Source organism: Phoenix dactylifera, chromosome 16 (assembly GCF_051530095.1).
Source record: "Phoenix dactylifera cultivar Ajwa chromosome 16, Ajwa_hap1_PhDact_Kaust_v1.1, whole genome shotgun sequence".
In the NCBI taxonomy this organism is placed as follows: domain Eukaryota; kingdom Viridiplantae; phylum Streptophyta; class Magnoliopsida; order Arecales; family Arecaceae; genus Phoenix; species Phoenix dactylifera.
The window spans coordinates 15752652-15770377 of record NC_143205.1 but is presented as its reverse complement, the minus strand read 5'-3'; the positions used below and the strand labels follow the sequence as shown (position 1 = coordinate 15770377).

Here is a 17726-nt window from a genome sequence, read left to right as displayed (position 1 = left end):
TTATCAGCCTTTCTCACCGAATAAATATTGCTAATATACATTCAGGTGTTTAAGATTGCTCTGATGGCAACTTTTATGGACGAATCTGCAAACCATTCAATAAACCATGAGCCATAGTGTTTAATTCAATTCTTTATCCTCTTTGAATAAATCCTTGATAATTCAGTAACAACTAGAAAAGTGACATAATTTAAGATTTATCTGAGTCATTTCATTGCAGAACTAGCTCCATTTCTCTCTGTACTCCTTTTAATTCTCTATCTATTGGAATTACAGGTGGAAGAAAAAAAAATATAACTACCCACAAAAACCTTCCCAATCTATACTTCTCTCTTACTTGGCTTGCCTCGACCTGCCCTCTCAGATTTTTTTTTAGCTCCCTCAGGTCAAATTTTCAACTCTTGACGCCTCGCACTAAGCATCTATATAGAATAAGATCTTGCATCCTCTAGGGTGTATATGCATGATGGCAGACTTTCAAATCTACATTCACTGCCACTAAATATTTGACTCAGTCCCTAAGAACCCTCCTGTGGTTATTTTTCTGAACCAAAAATAGGTAATACAACTACAGGTAAGATAACAAGATCTTCATAATATCACATTTGACTTTATTGTGGCATAGAATTTAAAAATCATAGTGATAAAGGTGTGCACATCAGAATCCACACTATCTGCTACCAAATGACGGATGGAAAGCATAACGCAGTCGCATAAACTACCTAAAGAAGCATATTTTAGTCAACATGATACAATGCATCCCAAGAACCATATCTGAACATCCGTCAGTTTGTGGATCATACTTTCCATCAGCCCTATCAGTTCATGCCCAAACCTCGTGGAAAATTGAGCATTAATATTAGTTAAAGTTGAAACTTGCTATATTAAAATTCCTATTGTCCATGGGGCTAAATTAACATCAAAATGAGAAGAAGCAGTCATGAATTCTTAGATACATTACCACTAAGAAAATTTTTTTACTCTCTCACATAAAATCGAACAACTAGCATTAATGGTCAAAGCTGGAATTAGATCGAGATTTTGTGGATAAAAGAGTAGCCAAAGCATATAAGGGTGCAAAACGAGTTACATAAATTGAAATTACTCCAAATCTTGCTACGTGAGATTAGGGCTAACCCCACAAAAATCTCGTGGTTATTTGATAATCTAATGCTATTGAATTCAAATTCCCAAATCTCTTATTGCCGCTCATCTTCTTTGATCCCTACCTTTCCTCCTATTGCCGGTGATGGAGTCGGGACTAGAATGAGGAGGTTAGTGAAGGAACAAGAGATGGTTTCCATGGATACGAAAATAGGGACTGTGCGAGAAATGAAAGGGAAGACGGAAGGTGGGAGGAATGGAGCCCACCGGCGTTCGATTGAAGAAAATTTAGATTTCTAGAGTTAGATCATTAGGAAAATTATTTAAAAGTTGCATGGATACCTTTCTAAATATCGTATTTTGTATGAACACCCATCCAAAATTGATATTTACATAGAAAATTATGAGGATATACATGCAAATATCAATTTTGGATGGATATTCATGCAAAATTTGATATTTAGGAGGGTATTCATGCAAAAAAATTCTTATTATTTTAAGGCCTATTAGAAACGTCAAACAGAGCTTAATCTAAAAGAAAAATTCTAAATTCATCCCTCACGCAATTTGAATTACTTAGAAGGTCCTAGGTTATAATCTCATCATAATCCGGCAATCAATTATATGCCCAAAAAGCATGTCTTATCCGGAAGCAAAAACGCATAAAAAATATATGCAGACGTAAGCGCATAAGATCCGCCGTAAGACGAGCTTGCGCATCAATAAATGCATCAAGTATGGACGCACGCATAAAATTTCTATATATGCCTGCATAAAATACTATATACGGATGACCGCATAGACGTAACGCGGTTTCAATAATGATGATCGCGCACCAATGTACGGAGCTCTCCCACCTCCGGGGCGCGCATCGCCCTCCAAGATCTTATTCTTCTTAGAAGGGAGAAGAACGAGTCAGGCGGCAGCGAAACAAACAAACCATACTACCAGTAATTATTACAGGAAGGGAAAGAAAGAAAGAAAGAAGAAGAAGAAAAAAAGCGCTCATCATTACACGACACTATACTTTCCACGCTTCCCGATGCTCCTCCCGTCCACTCCCCCTCTTTATGGCGCTCAACCGCTCCAACCACGAAGACGGGCAACATCGTCGTCGTCTAAGAGAGCAGGGGATTTGTGAGAGAGAGAGAGAGAGAGAGAGAGAGAGAGAGAGAGAGGCGAGGGATGGTGGTGGGCCGGCGTACGGACCCGGGAAGGCCGGGATTTGAGTGGGGCGGCGTACGGACCCGGGAAGGCCGGGATTTGAGTGGGGAGGAGAGAGCGGGATGGGGAGGCGGCCTTGAAAGGAAGTGAGCTGGGGGTGGCCATGAAGTCTATGAAACTGGGATCCAAGCCGGCCATAAAATTTTCAAACAAAATTGAATATGCATAGAACTTATATGCGGACAAAAAAAGAGAGAGCATACATATTTATGCGGCCACAATCCGCATGGAGGGCTCTATGCGGGCCGGAACCGCATAGTTGCTTTCTATGCCTCCGTAACCGCATAGAAGATTCTATGCGTTCACACTACGCATAGACGGATCTATGCGGCCCGTAACCGCATAGAAACGGAACGCATAGAAAGCAACCATGCGGTAATTAACGGCTCGCATAGAGTCTTCTATGCGGTCCGAATCCGCATAGTATGACGTCATTGCACAAGGACCTAAAAACTCAATTCTTCTCGAGGAAAGCATATTATGGTTGCGAAAAATGGAATCTTTCATTGAGATTTTAAGCGGGCAGTGAACAAATTTTTATAACTGCGAGACGTATTTCTTCAACAATGATGATTTCTATAACGTCACTGCGCACCAAGGACGGAAAAAATGCAATTTTTCTCCAAAATAAGCAATCACAATTATACATGAAATGAACCGACGATGGAAGGATGCTCATTCAGCCATCTTTCGGAGATTAATCACTCCAAGGGGTTGAGTTCGGAAAGAAAGGGAGGGAGAGATCGAAGTAAGCTAGGGTTGGAATCCCCAAGGAAATACCTGGCGAGATATGGAGATCCGGCCGCGGGCGAGCAATTGGATGCGAAGCCCGTGGCAAGTGGAATCGAAGCGAGAGAGAGAGGAGAGAGAGATCCAGCGCTGCGTTTAGTATGGGAGAGAGTTGTTTAGTCCTACATCGCCTGTTATGCCTCCAGCTCGATTTTTCCCACTAGGCTCCATGCATGGGCGAAGGTGACGACGGATATAGTTCTCTCTTTTTTTTTATCCTTTCTTTTGTATCGAAGGCTTAAGAGTGTGGAGTGGGGACAAACATTTGACCATCCCAGACTCCATGATGATGGATCTTCGGACAATGGATTATTATTATTTTTTTTACTTAGATTTAAAATGAATGCTCCTGTTAATCCTGATGTTTTTCTTTATTATTATTATTATTATTTTCCGAGAAACACAGCTGCATTGCTACTACATGGAGGTGTCAACTAGCTGGGCCACGTCTAGTTGGCGATAACAAGTTCTTGGTAGATTACATTTCACATCAAATGCAGAAGCAAACCAGTTCCAACTGTCTAGTTTTTTAATCCACTATAGAACTATATAACTATATCCTATGGCTCAGTTTTGGTTCAGACAGCGACAACTTTTAGAGCAGCAATATCTTGCAGCGTGCATTTACCACTTACAACTTTGACAGGATCATGAGCACTTCGATATTCTTGATATGAATGCTTCTGCCTGTTAGCATGCAGTATTTGCATTTAGTTCGTCTGTTTCACCAAATTATGGGTTCACGTGTATATCTTTTTCTACAATTTTGAGAAGTACGCACAGTTACCGATTTTTAATTTCGTTTGGCTTTAAAAATGACGATAACATTAATTATATTTTAATGATATTAAAATAGGTAAACATGGCTTATTTAACTGAAATAAAATTTTGAAGTGAGAAAAAAGTAAATAATCTAATTTTTCAAAGTGTGTTTTCTGAATTTTTGATAAATTAAATAATAATTAAATCCGATTATGATATTTATTTTATACTTGATTAAACGGTCCTTGCATGCATGTTACTGTTATAATAGTAATTATTTTAAAATATGTTATGTGCTATATAATGAAATTTGAAAAATATGACTGAAAAATTATAAAATTTATTTTATATGTCTGTATTCTGAGCACGGCTACGATCTGGCCCCGCCAATAAAAATTATTTTTTGACCCTGTCGACTTGTTATCTAAAAAACTGATTTCAACACCGAACACCGGTGATTAGAATAGTAATATTTGGATACCAAACTACCAGTGATTAGAATAGTAGTATTTGACACTTTATACATTTTGTATCTGACTAATGCCACTGGGTTACGTAGTCATAGTCTCATATTAGATTTCTAGTATCAATTTATAAAAATAATAATAACATTCAAAGAGATATATATACTATTCGAATATTGATTTATTCCCAATTAGTATCATGCTTTTTAACTATTTTTTTTTTCATGCTTAAACCTTACTTTATGGTGTTATGTTGTTTACTGGGCTAGTGCAGCTTATTATTTTTTCTTTTTCTATTTTTCAGATCTAGATGCATGATTGTTTGCGACTTGGAGGAGTGCGCCAAATCTTCTGAAAATATTCTCAGTAATTGGAGTTCTAATTAGACTATTTAGACTAGCTTAGTTTAAACATCTTATTTGATTTGAATATTTTGACTTATGTCTTTTTGGAGTAATTGATTATAAGAATGATTTGCTTTAGATCATGATTAAATAATTTTTTTAAGAATCAAAGAATTATTATTGTTTTGAGATTCTGATATGATTTATAGTCCTGCATGCTTATATAGTCTGCTATGCAGGTATCTGATATCTATTATGCTCTAAATTTGGGGCATGACAGGTATAAGATTATTTGAGAAACTTCCATATATCGCACATCTCATTATCTCTCCTCCTGCTCTAATAGGCATGTGCATAGTGGATGCAAAATACTTGCACCGTAAATTTGTACAAAACTGCCCATATTATAGCTCCCAAGTAATTTATTGTTGTGATCATTCTAATTTATAATTTTAGCTCTTTTAAGAAAGAAGCTTGTCGGTAATGAGCTTGATGGTGAGCTTGGTGCAACATTATGGTCGCATGTTATAAATATAGAAATAACCTCTCTGCATGATAAGTTAAGGTTACATACATTTGATACTTTTCGGACCCAGACTTGTGTGCATTTGACCACCCTTTTAGCTTGTGGGTAATAAGCTATGGAGGGAGGACTAGCTCCTGGCTAAGGAGACACTGTACCACGTATAAGAATGTTGAAAGATAGTTATCCATCTCTAGAGATATTATTCATACGTGCACACATATTACATATATCATAATGAAAAGATAAAATTTTTGAGGATGAGGTTATGAATATCCAGCCATCCGGCTCCTCCGTCAATCCTATCCACAGAGTCACCAAATCTATAACGTCCCGTATTCCTTTCCCTCTATCTTCCCATAAGCTTTGCTCCACTAAAACGAAAGAAAGAGGAAAAACAGAGAGGAGACAAAGGAAACAGATCATAACATGGCTCTAAAGCTGTGGGCTTCTTCAACAGCCAACGCACTCAAAATCTCCTGCAGCGGCGCCAAGACTAGCCCTTTCCTCCCATTTTCCATCTCCAGATGCTTCTCTTCTGGTGCTCTTCCTCTCCACACTTTAATTCCTTAGCTTTGTTCTGATAAGATTTGGGCTGCTACTTCCAATGCTCTAATTAATTGGTCTCCCAAAATTGCACTGTTCTCAAAGAACCGAGTTTTGTTTCAACTTTGTTGGGATTGGTTTTCGTCAAATTTGGATGAAATTTAGCTAGACAAAGTAGCGGTCTACAAAGATAAAAACCTGAGTTCTTCCTGTTTTTCTTCTCAAAAAGATGATAAAAAACTTGGTTTTTGACTGGTTTCTGTGTTTCCCTTCTCACAATATGTTAGAAAGATTCAATTAGTGTTGGTAAGACAGGATTCTGGTCATCTTGTTGCTTAAAAATTAGTATCATAATTGCAGTTTTGGATGGACTGAAGTACAGTTCTTCCCATGAGTGGGTGAAGCATGAGGGCTCGGTGGCTACCATCGGCATCACTGACCATGCCCAGGTGATAATTCTCCATTTGTTATCCTCTTCGAAAACTAATCTATTGTCCTGATGAAAGCTATTAGAGTATAGCTAAGGAACATTTTGTTCATGTTGGCTGAATCAATTGCAAGTGCCATTCTTGGTTCTTTGTGGTTTCATCCGTGATTTCTAGTATTGCTGTTTAACTCACTGTTTTTAAGATCCCAAATGGACGGCTACTCAAGTAAGAAATATTTCTACTTAAATGAGCTAGAATTGCTTATGAGCTTATTCTGATGCGAATTTGGAATAATCTTATGGGGCCACACCGTTAGTTGAACAAAGTCTTGCTCGACTCAACAAGATTAATACATAAAACGCCTTAATTAAGTCAAGCAATCCGACCTAAAAGTATTAGGATGATCCAACATATTGAATTTAGTACTCATAGAAACTGAAAAATTTGCAGTAGCCTTAACATTGTACATATTGAATCCGTACTTCATAATTCAAGTCATGTCAGTATGTTTAGGTGCTAGAAATTTATAAATTTGCTGTACATATGGTGACCGAGGACAATCCTTTTTCTTTTTCCCAATCGCAAATACTTCCTGTTATTTCTTATAATTACTCTTTCACTATAAGATATATTCACTCTTGCAAAGCTTCAGCTCTGGTTCACCATCTAAATTCATGCACAAGATGCCATTTCTAAGTTCGGCAAAACTGTATGGTTGTTTCTTTTTGTTTTTTGTTTTCCTTTGAGGAGAGCTTTTACTTCATCAATAAATCATAGCTTCCTGTTTTGCGCATAGGGGCATCTGGGAGAGGTGGTGTTTGTGGAATTGCCGGAATCCGGGAGCTCGGTTTCCAAAGGAGGCGGCTTTGGAGCAGTGGAGAGTGTGAAAGCAACCAGTGATGTCAACTCCCCTGTATCTGGTGAAGTTGTTGAAGTCAACACCAAGCTAACTGAAACACCTGGACTGGTAATTCAGTGAATCAAACCCCTCTCTTATTTCCGAATATCTCTCATATGTTAAAATGTTGCAGCTAAGTGATTCATGCTAAGAATGAGCTTAATGATTCATATGAACAGAGTGTTAAGGGATTGAAGTCTCCTATGTTTTTCTCTTGTTTAGATCAACTCGAGCCCTTATGAAGATGGATGGATGATCAAGGTTCGACCCAGCAGCCCAACGGAACTGGACTCGCTAATGGGTCCAAAAGAATATACAAAATTTTGCGAGGAAGAAGATGCTCACCATTAGAGCAAGATATGCATGGGTGCTAGTTCTCCTAACTGGCTTTGTGCTTCATCCCAAGAATTAAGGTACCAATCAGTCAGTTGAGTCTGTAAAGAAGCATCTCATGTCAATGGTTAAAGTTCAAAGCCATTTAGTTAATTCTGTTTCCTTTGCCTTCAATATGTTTCTTTGTTGGAATTATAGTCTGCTTTCCCTCGCTTCCTTTAACTTTGGTAGCAGATGCTTCAGGTCTAATTGTTCCCTATATCTTCATGTAATTTGGCCCATGCTTGTCTCCACTTGCACATTTAATATTTTCTCTTTAGCTTTGTGACTGTTGTTTGACTAATTACCATGGAAGACTTACACAATCATGCATGGTTGGAGGATATGCCATCATCAGAAATATAAGGAGATCCATTACATTGGTGAATATCCATACTTGGAAAACATTTTCTTTATGGTGTGCAAAAATGAACCTATATTTGTAAGATATATCCGCAGAGAGAAAATTTGGACGAGATCAGCCACTCTGATACATAATTTTATTATAATTATTGAACATAACATTGAGAGTTTTCGACATCTATATTATGTCTATGCTGCTGAGATCTTTGTGATATTTGCCAGACAATTGTCCATTGGCCGAGGATGAGGTAAGTATCTGATTGGACATGTTGGGTTCACTCTTGCAAGCCTGCACATGAACAAGTTAAAGAGTCGTTCTTGTAATATAAAACCATTATCTAAAATTGACATATAAAATATGTGGTACTGCATTTCTTAAAAAAAAAAAAATTTGAAAATCCGTGTAGAAGCAATATAACACAATAGCTTTAACTCTAAAATGTCCAAGGAAGCTCTAGAGACTTGCTTGGGTTGAAACAAAGAGAAGACCTCTAAGAGGACTGAAAAGCTTTGAGCACAAAAGACAGGATTGGAATGCACCAAGCGCCAAAATAGAGTAACTAGCAGTAATGTGAACAACTTAGGCAATAGATGAGAATTCCAACCATTTTATTGGCCGGTGACATGCAATATTTGCAGGAAAGGCTGCTATTCTGTTGGCTTCAAGTTAATGATTCATTCATTTATTTATTAATTTTCACTCATTTCCTTTCAAGGTGCATGACTTTCTCAAGGTCAAAGTTTTCTCCAAGATACATACTGTATATGGCTAGTTGGTGACAATAAAATGAAGAGCTTAGGCACTAGATTAGAGTTTCCAACCAATCCAATTGGATGATGACATGCATAATTGGCAAGAAAGTGTGCTGCTACTCTTTAGGTGCATGACTTTCTCCAGGTCAAAGTTCTGTGTTATCAACTTAATAACTGCAACAGAATGACCAACTTATATGGGAATTTTGACATCCATATAGTTGCAAAAACTGATGCCATTCAATTCAAATGTTCGCACTGCCAGAATAGATTTTAAGGTCCCGAATGGTATCTGGAAAAGTAACAGCTCAAGACCCCATGGACGACCCTGCTGAAGGTTGGTTGACACTCAGATCTTGATCATGTTACAGTAGCATAAATTAGAACTCTCCAGTAATTCATGTAGGATAGAATAAGATGTCCGATACTTAAAACATGACAAACAGATAGATCCACAGGTCATATTTAGAATACAAATAGATTACAATATACAAGAATTTTTGAAACCTATCCATTTTGGAATCCATTTTAGTTCTTTAGGACTCTTCCTACAGCTGAACCTCTATGATCAAAGAGAATGAATGGAGTTAAAAGAATATGCAATCAGGTTTCTAACGCTTAATATGTAACCAATATATGATACTCATCAACCTAATTTTGGTTCAATCAACCCCTACATCTTTGGAGAACTCCATCAACTCCTTGTGTGAATCTCTACATGGATTTTTCATACTGAGTCTCTCACACTCTGTCTGTCTACACAGAGACATTATGTGAGGTTACTAGTACACTAGAGCTCATTATCCACAAAAGACAAAGTGATCAATCAAATAAAATGATATAAAATAACAATCTATCTGTGTTGTCATCACTGTCATCAAGCACAAAACTGTTTAAAGCAACGGTCCATCAAGATCCTAATGACTTAATTGAAATTCTATAGCGGAAGACTTATTGTTTGCTTGATAATCTTTATTTTCCGTAATTTTTATCTTTTCCTGAATCAGGTTTTCACTAAAGTCAGAAAAAAAAAAGCTACATATTACCAGAAGATCAAGGGATCAGAAACAATTTGATCTTAGATATACGACACCTTCTTTGTTGTAATTTAGTGAAACATTTTTCACTAGTTATGAAGTTGGAATTCTATTATGTTTCTACGAGTATTACAAGTAATGTCTATCAATGATACCTAGGCGATATACAAAGTTTTTCTTTTTCTAAAAAATTAAAAAAAAAAATCCGCTAGAACCTATGAACATCAACTTTCTTGGCCTGGTGATCAAAGCTTCCCCTTTCTGAGAGGTACCAGTTCAACTTTCACCAGATCATAAGTAAATATGTTATGTAAAGAGCATCTCAAGATGTAGTTTCAAATTAATTTGTACACTCAGTGATTCAAGAAACAGTAAGCCAAAAAAAATAAAATAACATAATTAACAGGAATAAATAATAATGTTGCATGATGATGGGGAAAAAGATGTTGTAAAATGAAGAATAAAAGAACTTACTGATAACCAAGGAGAAAATGGTGCAGGAAAACAGAGATCTCTAATTTGGCCAGCTCATTTCCAGGGCACAGCCTGCTTCCTCCTCCGAAGGGAAGGAAAGTTCCTGGCTTGGGTGTAAGATCCTGGACAGATAAAATTTGTATGTAAGAAGTCCCTCTACAAATATGTATGTCCATATATATCCATGGTTAATGCCATAAGAACCTCATCTCCTCAAGTATAAAAACATGCACAAGAAACAACAGAAAAATCGCTCATTACTTACATCCCATCTACTTGGATTGAAATCCTTAGGGTCAGGGTAAACTTGAGGATCCATGTGAACACTTCTGTACCAAGTCTGAACTCTCCAACCCTTAGGAATGAGATAACCTGTGAACAGCCATACATTACCAATTTTTGCCATTATTTGTTTCTGATTAATTCTCTCATGATTATTAGTTTCTTTGTCTTTAATAATCAGAAAGTTGATTATCGCACTAACCATTGACATAGACATCATCAGTTGCTTGCCGGAAAGCCACAAATGAGATGTTAACCACACGTAGGGTCTCATCAATAACCTTCAAAAATGAGAATGATGCTCAGTACCAATGTTCAGAATGTGCAACTAATTCAAGTTGTGATAAGAAATGCATGCAAATATTTGACCTAACATAATCACTTAAAAAGATTATGAAAAGCTGGACGGACCTTTGAAAGATACTCCATTTTTCTGAACTCCTTTAGTGTAAGTCCCTTCTGCATAGGTGGTTTGTTTCTTCTGATCTCCTCTTGTTCTGCCTAAACACATTTGCCATGCAAGCATTAGTTGCAATGACTTCTATGTTCAAAGATTAAAGGTTAAAATCAAATGTGTCAAATATCCTACTCCTCTGCTACCTTAGCTTTTTGGAAAATTTCAGGGTGGTCTTGTAGTAACACAGTGGCCCACATGGTGATATGGCCAGAAGATTCATGACCAGCGTTGAGATACATGATCATTATGTCAATAATCTCCTCGTTGCTTAACCTACTGCCAGTTTCATCTTCGGCTTCCATCAGACGATCCATCATGTCCTTAGTTGCTGGATGTGGATTTTTTGCCCTTTCTGCCCTTCTTTCATTAAGTACACCTTGCAGAACGGCCACCAACTTTTTCCGAGCCTGAAATTTAAGAACATATCATTTAGATTAATTAAACTGTCAGGAAATATTAAATGCCCATTTTCAAAATTGGCACACTAAAATGTAATCATATGGTTGAACATGAGTTCGTGTATACCAGTTGATTTTATTAAAAAATAATTTAAACGAGAACTCTTAGAATAAGGGAAGGAAAGAAGGACAGAACATGAAGCAGAAATACTATAAAGAAATAAAAAAAAGATGAGCAAGTAAAATTTGTTGTCAGAAAATATACTTTCTTAGTTAAATTTGTTCTTTGAGAAACAAAGAGACAAAGTTAATGTACCTTAAGTGCTCTATTGTAAGCAAATCCAGGAAGGTTAATGGCCATTGCTCTCATTCCATGGTTAAGATCAGTGTATACTTTTTCCAAGGACTCCATTATGCTGTCACCCTCCGAGCTTAGAAATATTTTCATGATTATTTTAAATGTCAACCTCCGCAGTTCTGTAAGGAACTCAATTTCTCCCATCCCTGCCCACTTCTCTAGAGTGGATACAACAGTATCCTCAATGAACTCTATATATGTACTAAGTGCTTCAAAACCATTAATTGGAGCTGATGTCAGTCTCCTTAGCCGCTTGTGTTCTTCATGAACAATGAATAGAAATGATTTCTTCCCAACGAGCTCGCAAGTGGCCTTAGGCCAACCAGGCACAAAGTGCTCATCATCCATCAAAACTTGCTTGCAGTTTTCAGGCGTTGTGACCATGATTGTTGGGGTCCCAAACATGTAGGCCTTGTATATCCCGACACGGCTAAACCTGTAATTAGAATTGGAATGATAAACACATGTTAGCAGATGCAGTGTCTTAAACTTTTATTCATCCATCCTAAATGGCATGTTTTCGTACATACTAAGAGCCAGAAGTGTCAGAAATATGGTCAATGAAAACTTGAACATTTTTTGAATGAAATGAGAGCTGAAACATAAGATGATAGAATCTAAAGGAGAAAGAAATAAACATGGTAGAGACAGGTTTCCAAAAGTAAGGTAGCACAATGTTCAGGCAACATTGACAATGATGCAGAAAAAGATGGAAGTATATCATGACACTAGATGAAGACACTTGAAAATGGAGAAGTTGGCAGTGAAATGAGGTCATTTGCCTCCTCTCTCTCCCCTCCTAAGGTCCTAGGTTTTGCTTTTTGCTCTTTGTGCCCTGTCATTCAAAAGGACAACCCTTATTGGTTTATTTTAGCTTCAAAAGCCATATAGCTTTTCTAGTTGCTCTTTCCTACTTTAGTGTATGAAGTGCTATCCCCTGTGGCAGATGGATGTGGCGCATGAACATGAGCGTGGATATAACATACACACACACACCCCTTTTGTCAAATGCTTGATCTTAAACTGCCTCAGGTAGTCTTCTGAAATCAGATTTAAAATGCAAAGACGAATAGGAGCCATGCATCGATTTTGGTAATTATCGAACCATAAGAAATTCCAATATTAACAACCACAAAACTTAAAACCTCCAATGATATTAGAAATTTAATAGTACCATTAAAAGTCAAATATATTTAGAGACAAGATGTGCAGATATACCTTTTTGTCGCATTATCTAGTCAATTGCAATAACATGTCAAGTATTTTCCAAGGATGACCATTCCAAGAACCAATTTGACATTGCCTCCTAAAACTAGTAAGCAAACATAACACCTAGACTCCATTTAGCTGGAGGCCTGAAAGATCTAGAGCAAGGTCTGCTGTGCCGGTACCGGGCACCGTACCAATTGCCCGGTGGCATGAGTCGGTAAGGGCCCGCGTTGTGCCATGCTGGGCTTGTACCAATATAGCAGAGGAGGTGAGGGAGAGGGGAACGAGAGAGAGAAAAAGAGAGAGAGAAGGGGGAGAGAGGAGGGAGAGAGGTGGAGGCTGGCGGAGGGCCGGCGAGAGCCGGTGGAGGCTAGAATACAGGGAAGGAGGCGGAGGCCGCGCTCAGATTCCTGTTTTGTTCGAAACAGGGTTCCGGCCGCTAAAAAATGTCATAATTTTTAAGTGAAGTCGGCAAATCGTTTGTAGACTTTACTTAAATATCACAATTAAAAAAAAATCGCAATATTTAAGTAAAGTCAGCAAACGATTTGCTGACTTCACTTAAAAATTATAATTTTTTTAGCAGCCGGAACCCTGTTTCGAATGAAACAGGGATCTGGTGGCGGCCTTTGCCTCTTTCTCCATTCGCCAGCCCTCCACCGGCTTCCGTCGGCCTTCCTCCCTCTTCCTCTCCCTCCCTCCCCCGCTCGCTCTCTCTTTTCTTCTCTTTCCTTCTCATTCTCTCCCTCCGATGACGCATCTCGATTTTCTTGCTGGAAATGTTCCGGTCCACCGCCGGTATGGATCGGGACGCCCTAAACCGGGCGGTTCGGAATGATTCTGCAGACGTTGATCTAGAGTTATTTTCAATAAGGAGGTCTCTAGAAAAGATCTTTTTTTTTGTTGGGGGAGAGAGAGGAATGGAGGGAGGCAAACTCACATAAGCTATAATTGATCCTAAAATTTGGGAAAGAACCACCTAGGACTAGAACCTAGAACCTCTAGTTGCTAGATGGAGGGGTGCCACACACACCACGTCAGCAGTGCACCACAAGAAAGAAACCGAGACAAGATGCATGGGTGGCAATCCAACACGAGCGTATGATAAGTGGAGCCCATGGGAATGGAGATGCATGATTGCCATGGTGCACCACTGACGTGGTACGTGTGGTGCAGGGTATAATTTCTCGTGACCACCAGGGCAAGTTCCAGTTCATTTCTAAGAAAGAGTTAAGACCAAGGAATTGAGCCATACATGCATTCACAACTTGTAAATCCAACCCCTTTCAATGACATGCAAGGACCTAATGAAATTAGGCCCATGTGTCCCCTTAAAAAAAAAAAAAAACACAAAGAAAACATGACCGTGCGTCCCTGAAAAAATGCGTGGCATTTAGTGTCTCGAAAAGTAGCTGCAATATTTAAGTTTCTTTACACCCACTTCCTAAGTATTCATCTATGAAAATCTAAGTTTTTCAATATCTAGAAGGCCAATTATCAGATACTGCAAGATCTTAGGACTTATATAGAACAGCTTTCAGCTCACAATTGCCTGCAAATAAACAGAATCTCAGTATGAGCTAATATAGGGGGTTGAAAGGGGTATTGCACAGGTTCCCATGTTGTTATATAGTTCCAATGGGCTAATCTTCAAAACAGATATCAAAATATCCTCTCTTCATGCAACCAAGCTCCATTTGAGCCCTTCTCTGTTCTCATTATTTTCCCCTATCAGAATTTGTACATTAGAGCATAAACTAAAGGCTTCAAAACAAGCAGCAGTAACAGAACCAATGCAGGCTCCAAGAAGCAAACGAAGTTCCCAACCACTAGAAGACAACACCAACCCATAATTCTATGCTGACTCCTACTTCCCTCCTACCAATGCTAGTGACAAAAGTGTCCCACCGCACATTATATCACATAGGATATGCATCGTATAGTGCTTTACTTGCAATGCTACAAACAGAAAGAGTTTGATATGGATGAAAATCTAGCAGATGGGCCAAAAGTAGAAGTATCAAGCAACTAAAATAACAACTAATGGCTGTGTTTGGGTTCAGTCAAGTGGATCGTGACCTATGTCAAGCCATGAATAGCCCTGTGTGCCAGGTATGGCTCAAACTCAATTATGAAAAAGGTAGAATAAGTTGAGATCTAGCTCATAGAAACCGGATCCAATTTGGACACGATTTGGTGTCGGATCTGACTTGAATTAAACTAGATACAGCTAGGATGTTTCATCACCCTCCTTGGTGATGTTTTAATTCTTATAATTCTTTCTCCCATCGTTACTCTATTGGATTTCCTTTTTTTTCCCAATCTCGAGGCTGAGAATATAGACATGAAATATATCAGAAGGGAGAAGCTTTACCAACATAAGGCCACAAGCCTCCTGCATTTAGATGAATTAATTACACAGGTCGTGGCAGCATAAAAACATTAAGAAAACGAAATATATCCTACAAAATGTAAACTATATATAATGCAACAAAAATGAAAAAAAAAAAAATCTGATACAAACACATATAACAAATGGGCAAGACAAGTTTGTAAAACACTTCATAAGTATTGATTCTGGAAAATTAATCAATTTGGATGGGTCTGATCTAATGTTTGTTTTAGAGCACAGAAATTGCCATGCGCCAAGCAAGCTCAAACTTTGGCCCTGTGCACAGGAGTACTTTGGAGGACGTCACTGCACGAACGACCACCAACTAGGGAATATAGCCACCCTCACAGAAAAGTGCAATAGTATTTACAAGTTGGGTAACGTTTTGCTTAAACTGTACGTGGGCCACACCAGACATGGAGCATGACTGAGATAGGTGAGGACCACTTCTGGCCGTCACCAGCCAAATCCAAACGGGTCCCAACCCATACTCAAGCCCCAATCTCGGTCCCACAAATCATTGCTCTTTTGATCTTTGTTATTAAACATAGGTCTATTGCAATTACTTATGACACAAATTTGATAAAACAGCTGATGTAGCATTGTTTTCTCTCTTTTTTTCAAAAGAAAAAATTGTAATAGTTGTTGAATTTTTTTTAAAAGAAACAAAAAAGGTGACACAAATTTACAGTTGAAATGAAGAATTCTGATGTTCAATCACTAGCCATCTATCCATGCTCTATGATTGAAGGAACAATCAGTACTGAGAGCGATAAACGGTGATGGAAACTAGTTTGGGCGAGGGCTCGAAGATGGACAACAAAATGGGTTCTTTCTGGTTCGACCCCACTCTAGATCCAACTAATGACCTGTGGACCAACCTTAAGTTACCCAACTTCTTTAAGTTAATGATTAATCCTCGTCCTTTCTCCAAAACCCCGCACGGAAATCCCCAAAAACTAATCATCAAACGCTTAAACACACACACACACACAGAGACAGAGAGAGAGAGAGAGAGAGAGAGAGAGAGTGCATGAACAAATGAAGCTGACCGTCGGATGTAGGAGTTGATGAAGGAATCAGGGTCGTTGGATTTGAAGGCGCGGAGGAAAGCGGCCATGTTGCCGAGGATCGGCCACCCGAGGTCCCCCGGCGGCAACTTCTTCCTCTTCTCTCCAAGCCCCCATTCGTACACCCACTCCTGCACCTTCCTAGCCCCGCCGCTCACCGCCGCCACCCCCGCCACCGCCGCCGCCGCCACCACCAAAAGCCCCCACAAATCCATCTCTCTCTCTCTCTCTCTCCCCCCCTCTCTCTCCCGTCTTCAAATCTCAACGAGGGATGAGACTCGGGCTCCCGAGGAATAAATAGATGGTGGTGCATGCCTTGGGAGTGAGTACCGTTATAATTACCGTTTCCAAATATAGTTGCATAGAGCCAAAAATTAAGGGAAGAGAGAGAGAGAGAGAGAGAGAGAGAGAGAGAGAGTAATCCCAATTCCCAATTGCCGCCCGGGTGCGGGCGCAGAGTATGTACTTGTCCTGTAGCACACGAAGTGGATGCCGTCCATGCAATGCTCCAATGCTCCCGTACGTTTGATCTTTTCCTTAGGGCTCGTTTGGTTCGCGGGAAGCATTTTCCTTCCTACAAATATGATTCCTGGGAAATAAATTCCTAGAAAGAGGATGCCTAAGAAAGTACTTTTGGCATGTTTGGTTGACCATGGAAAAGTGACAAATTTCCAAGGTGCTTATGTTTGGTTGGCCATCCACTTTCCTAGGAAAGTTATATATAATTCCTATTATGCCCTTAATAAAAATTAGGTTTTTAATGCCTCTTTAATGCTGAAGGGACTTTTTGGAAAAAAGTAAAAATGGAGTGATTCCCGCCTCATGGAAAAGTAACTTTCCCATGTTTCTCATGGGAAAGACTTTTCCATGAAATGTGGGAATTACATTCCCATGGAAATATAACTTTCTCTTCTCTCTCCTTTGAAAACTCCAACCAAACAAGAGGCATCTCATTACTTTTCCGTTGACCACATTTTCCCCCCTTCTTTTTCCGCGAACCAAACGAGCCCTTAAGGGACGGGAGTAATATTTCTTATCAAAAAAAAGGACAGGAGTAATGGTGCGGCACCATGTTTAGCCGCTGTCACAAATTATGGGATTAGCAATTAATGCAGCCCAATAAAACCATACCTGGTTTTGAGCATTTAGGGAATGGCAAATAAATTTATCCATGCCTTATCCCGGTTTGTATCTTTGTTATTCTTCATAGGACATGCACAGTTTTTTGTTCACATATTTTTCTGCATAGATAAACTAACAAATAAAAGATATGCTGATTTGCTATATTTGACAGCTTATATGTTATATCCAACAGAATCTTGTTGATGAATGGTTATATTGATAAATGTATTTTTTTTGTTAATTTTTTGTGAGACTTTTAATGATGTTTCTATAACAAACTTTCACAAATTTTTTGTGAATTACCTTTTCCAACGTATCTATTTATTATTACTACCTTTTTAACAAAAAGGATTCATA

General features: G+C 38.6%; 2 protein-coding genes across 2 annotated transcripts; one reads left to right on the top strand and one right to left on the bottom strand.

Annotated features, from left to right (window-relative positions):
- The first annotated feature begins 5514 nt into the window (after window positions 1-5514).
- On the top strand, window positions 5515-7738 carry LOC103706384 (glycine cleavage system H protein 3, mitochondrial). The gene is made up of 4 exons (XM_008790460.5): window positions 5515-5751; window positions 6117-6205; window positions 6981-7151; window positions 7305-7738. Exons 1-4 carry the CDS (start codon window positions 5640-5642, stop codon window positions 7431-7433), a joined length of 501 nt encoding a protein of 166 aa, XP_008788682.1. The 5' UTR covers window positions 5515-5639; the 3' UTR covers window positions 7434-7738.
- Window positions 7739-7861: 123 nt separating this feature from the next.
- Window positions 7862-16571, bottom strand: LOC103706434 (ent-kaurenoic acid oxidase-like). The gene is made up of 8 exons (XM_039114894.3): window positions 16230-16571; window positions 11535-12012; window positions 10964-11227; window positions 10775-10864; window positions 10566-10644; window positions 10347-10453; window positions 10082-10203; window positions 7862-8106 (listed from the first exon to the last, which is right to left on the bottom strand). The coding sequence occupies exons 1-8, from the start codon at window positions 16460-16462 to the stop codon at window positions 8007-8009; spliced, it is 1473 nt and encodes a 490-aa protein (XP_038970822.3). The 5' UTR covers window positions 16463-16571; the 3' UTR covers window positions 7862-8006.
- Window positions 16572-17726: the final 1155 nt, after the last annotated feature.

Bases quoted from the DNA above. Each gene is read 5' to 3' on its own strand.
- LOC103706434 (XM_039114894.3), bottom strand. From the start codon at position 16,462: ATGGATTTGTGGGGGCTTTTGGTGGTGGCGGCGGCGGCGGTGGCGGGG. The intron at 12,013-16,229 runs GTCAGCTTCATT...TTCTAATTACAG, and splicing joins ATCAACTCCTACATCCGACG to GTTTAGCCGTGTCGGGATAT. The intron at 10,454-10,565 runs GTTAGTGCGATA...GGCTGTTCACAG, and splicing joins TGATGATGTCTATGTCAATG to GTTATCTCATTCCTAAGGGT.
- LOC103706384 (XM_008790460.5), top strand. From the start codon at position 5,640: ATGGCTCTAAAGCTGTGGGCTTCTTCAACAGCCAACGCACTCAAAATC. The intron at 5,752-6,116 runs GTGCTCTTCCTC...TCATAATTGCAG, and splicing joins CTCCAGATGCTTCTCTTCTG to TTTTGGATGGACTGAAGTAC. The intron at 6,206-6,980 runs GTGATAATTCTC...TTTTGCGCATAG, and splicing joins GCATCACTGACCATGCCCAG to GGGCATCTGGGAGAGGTGGT.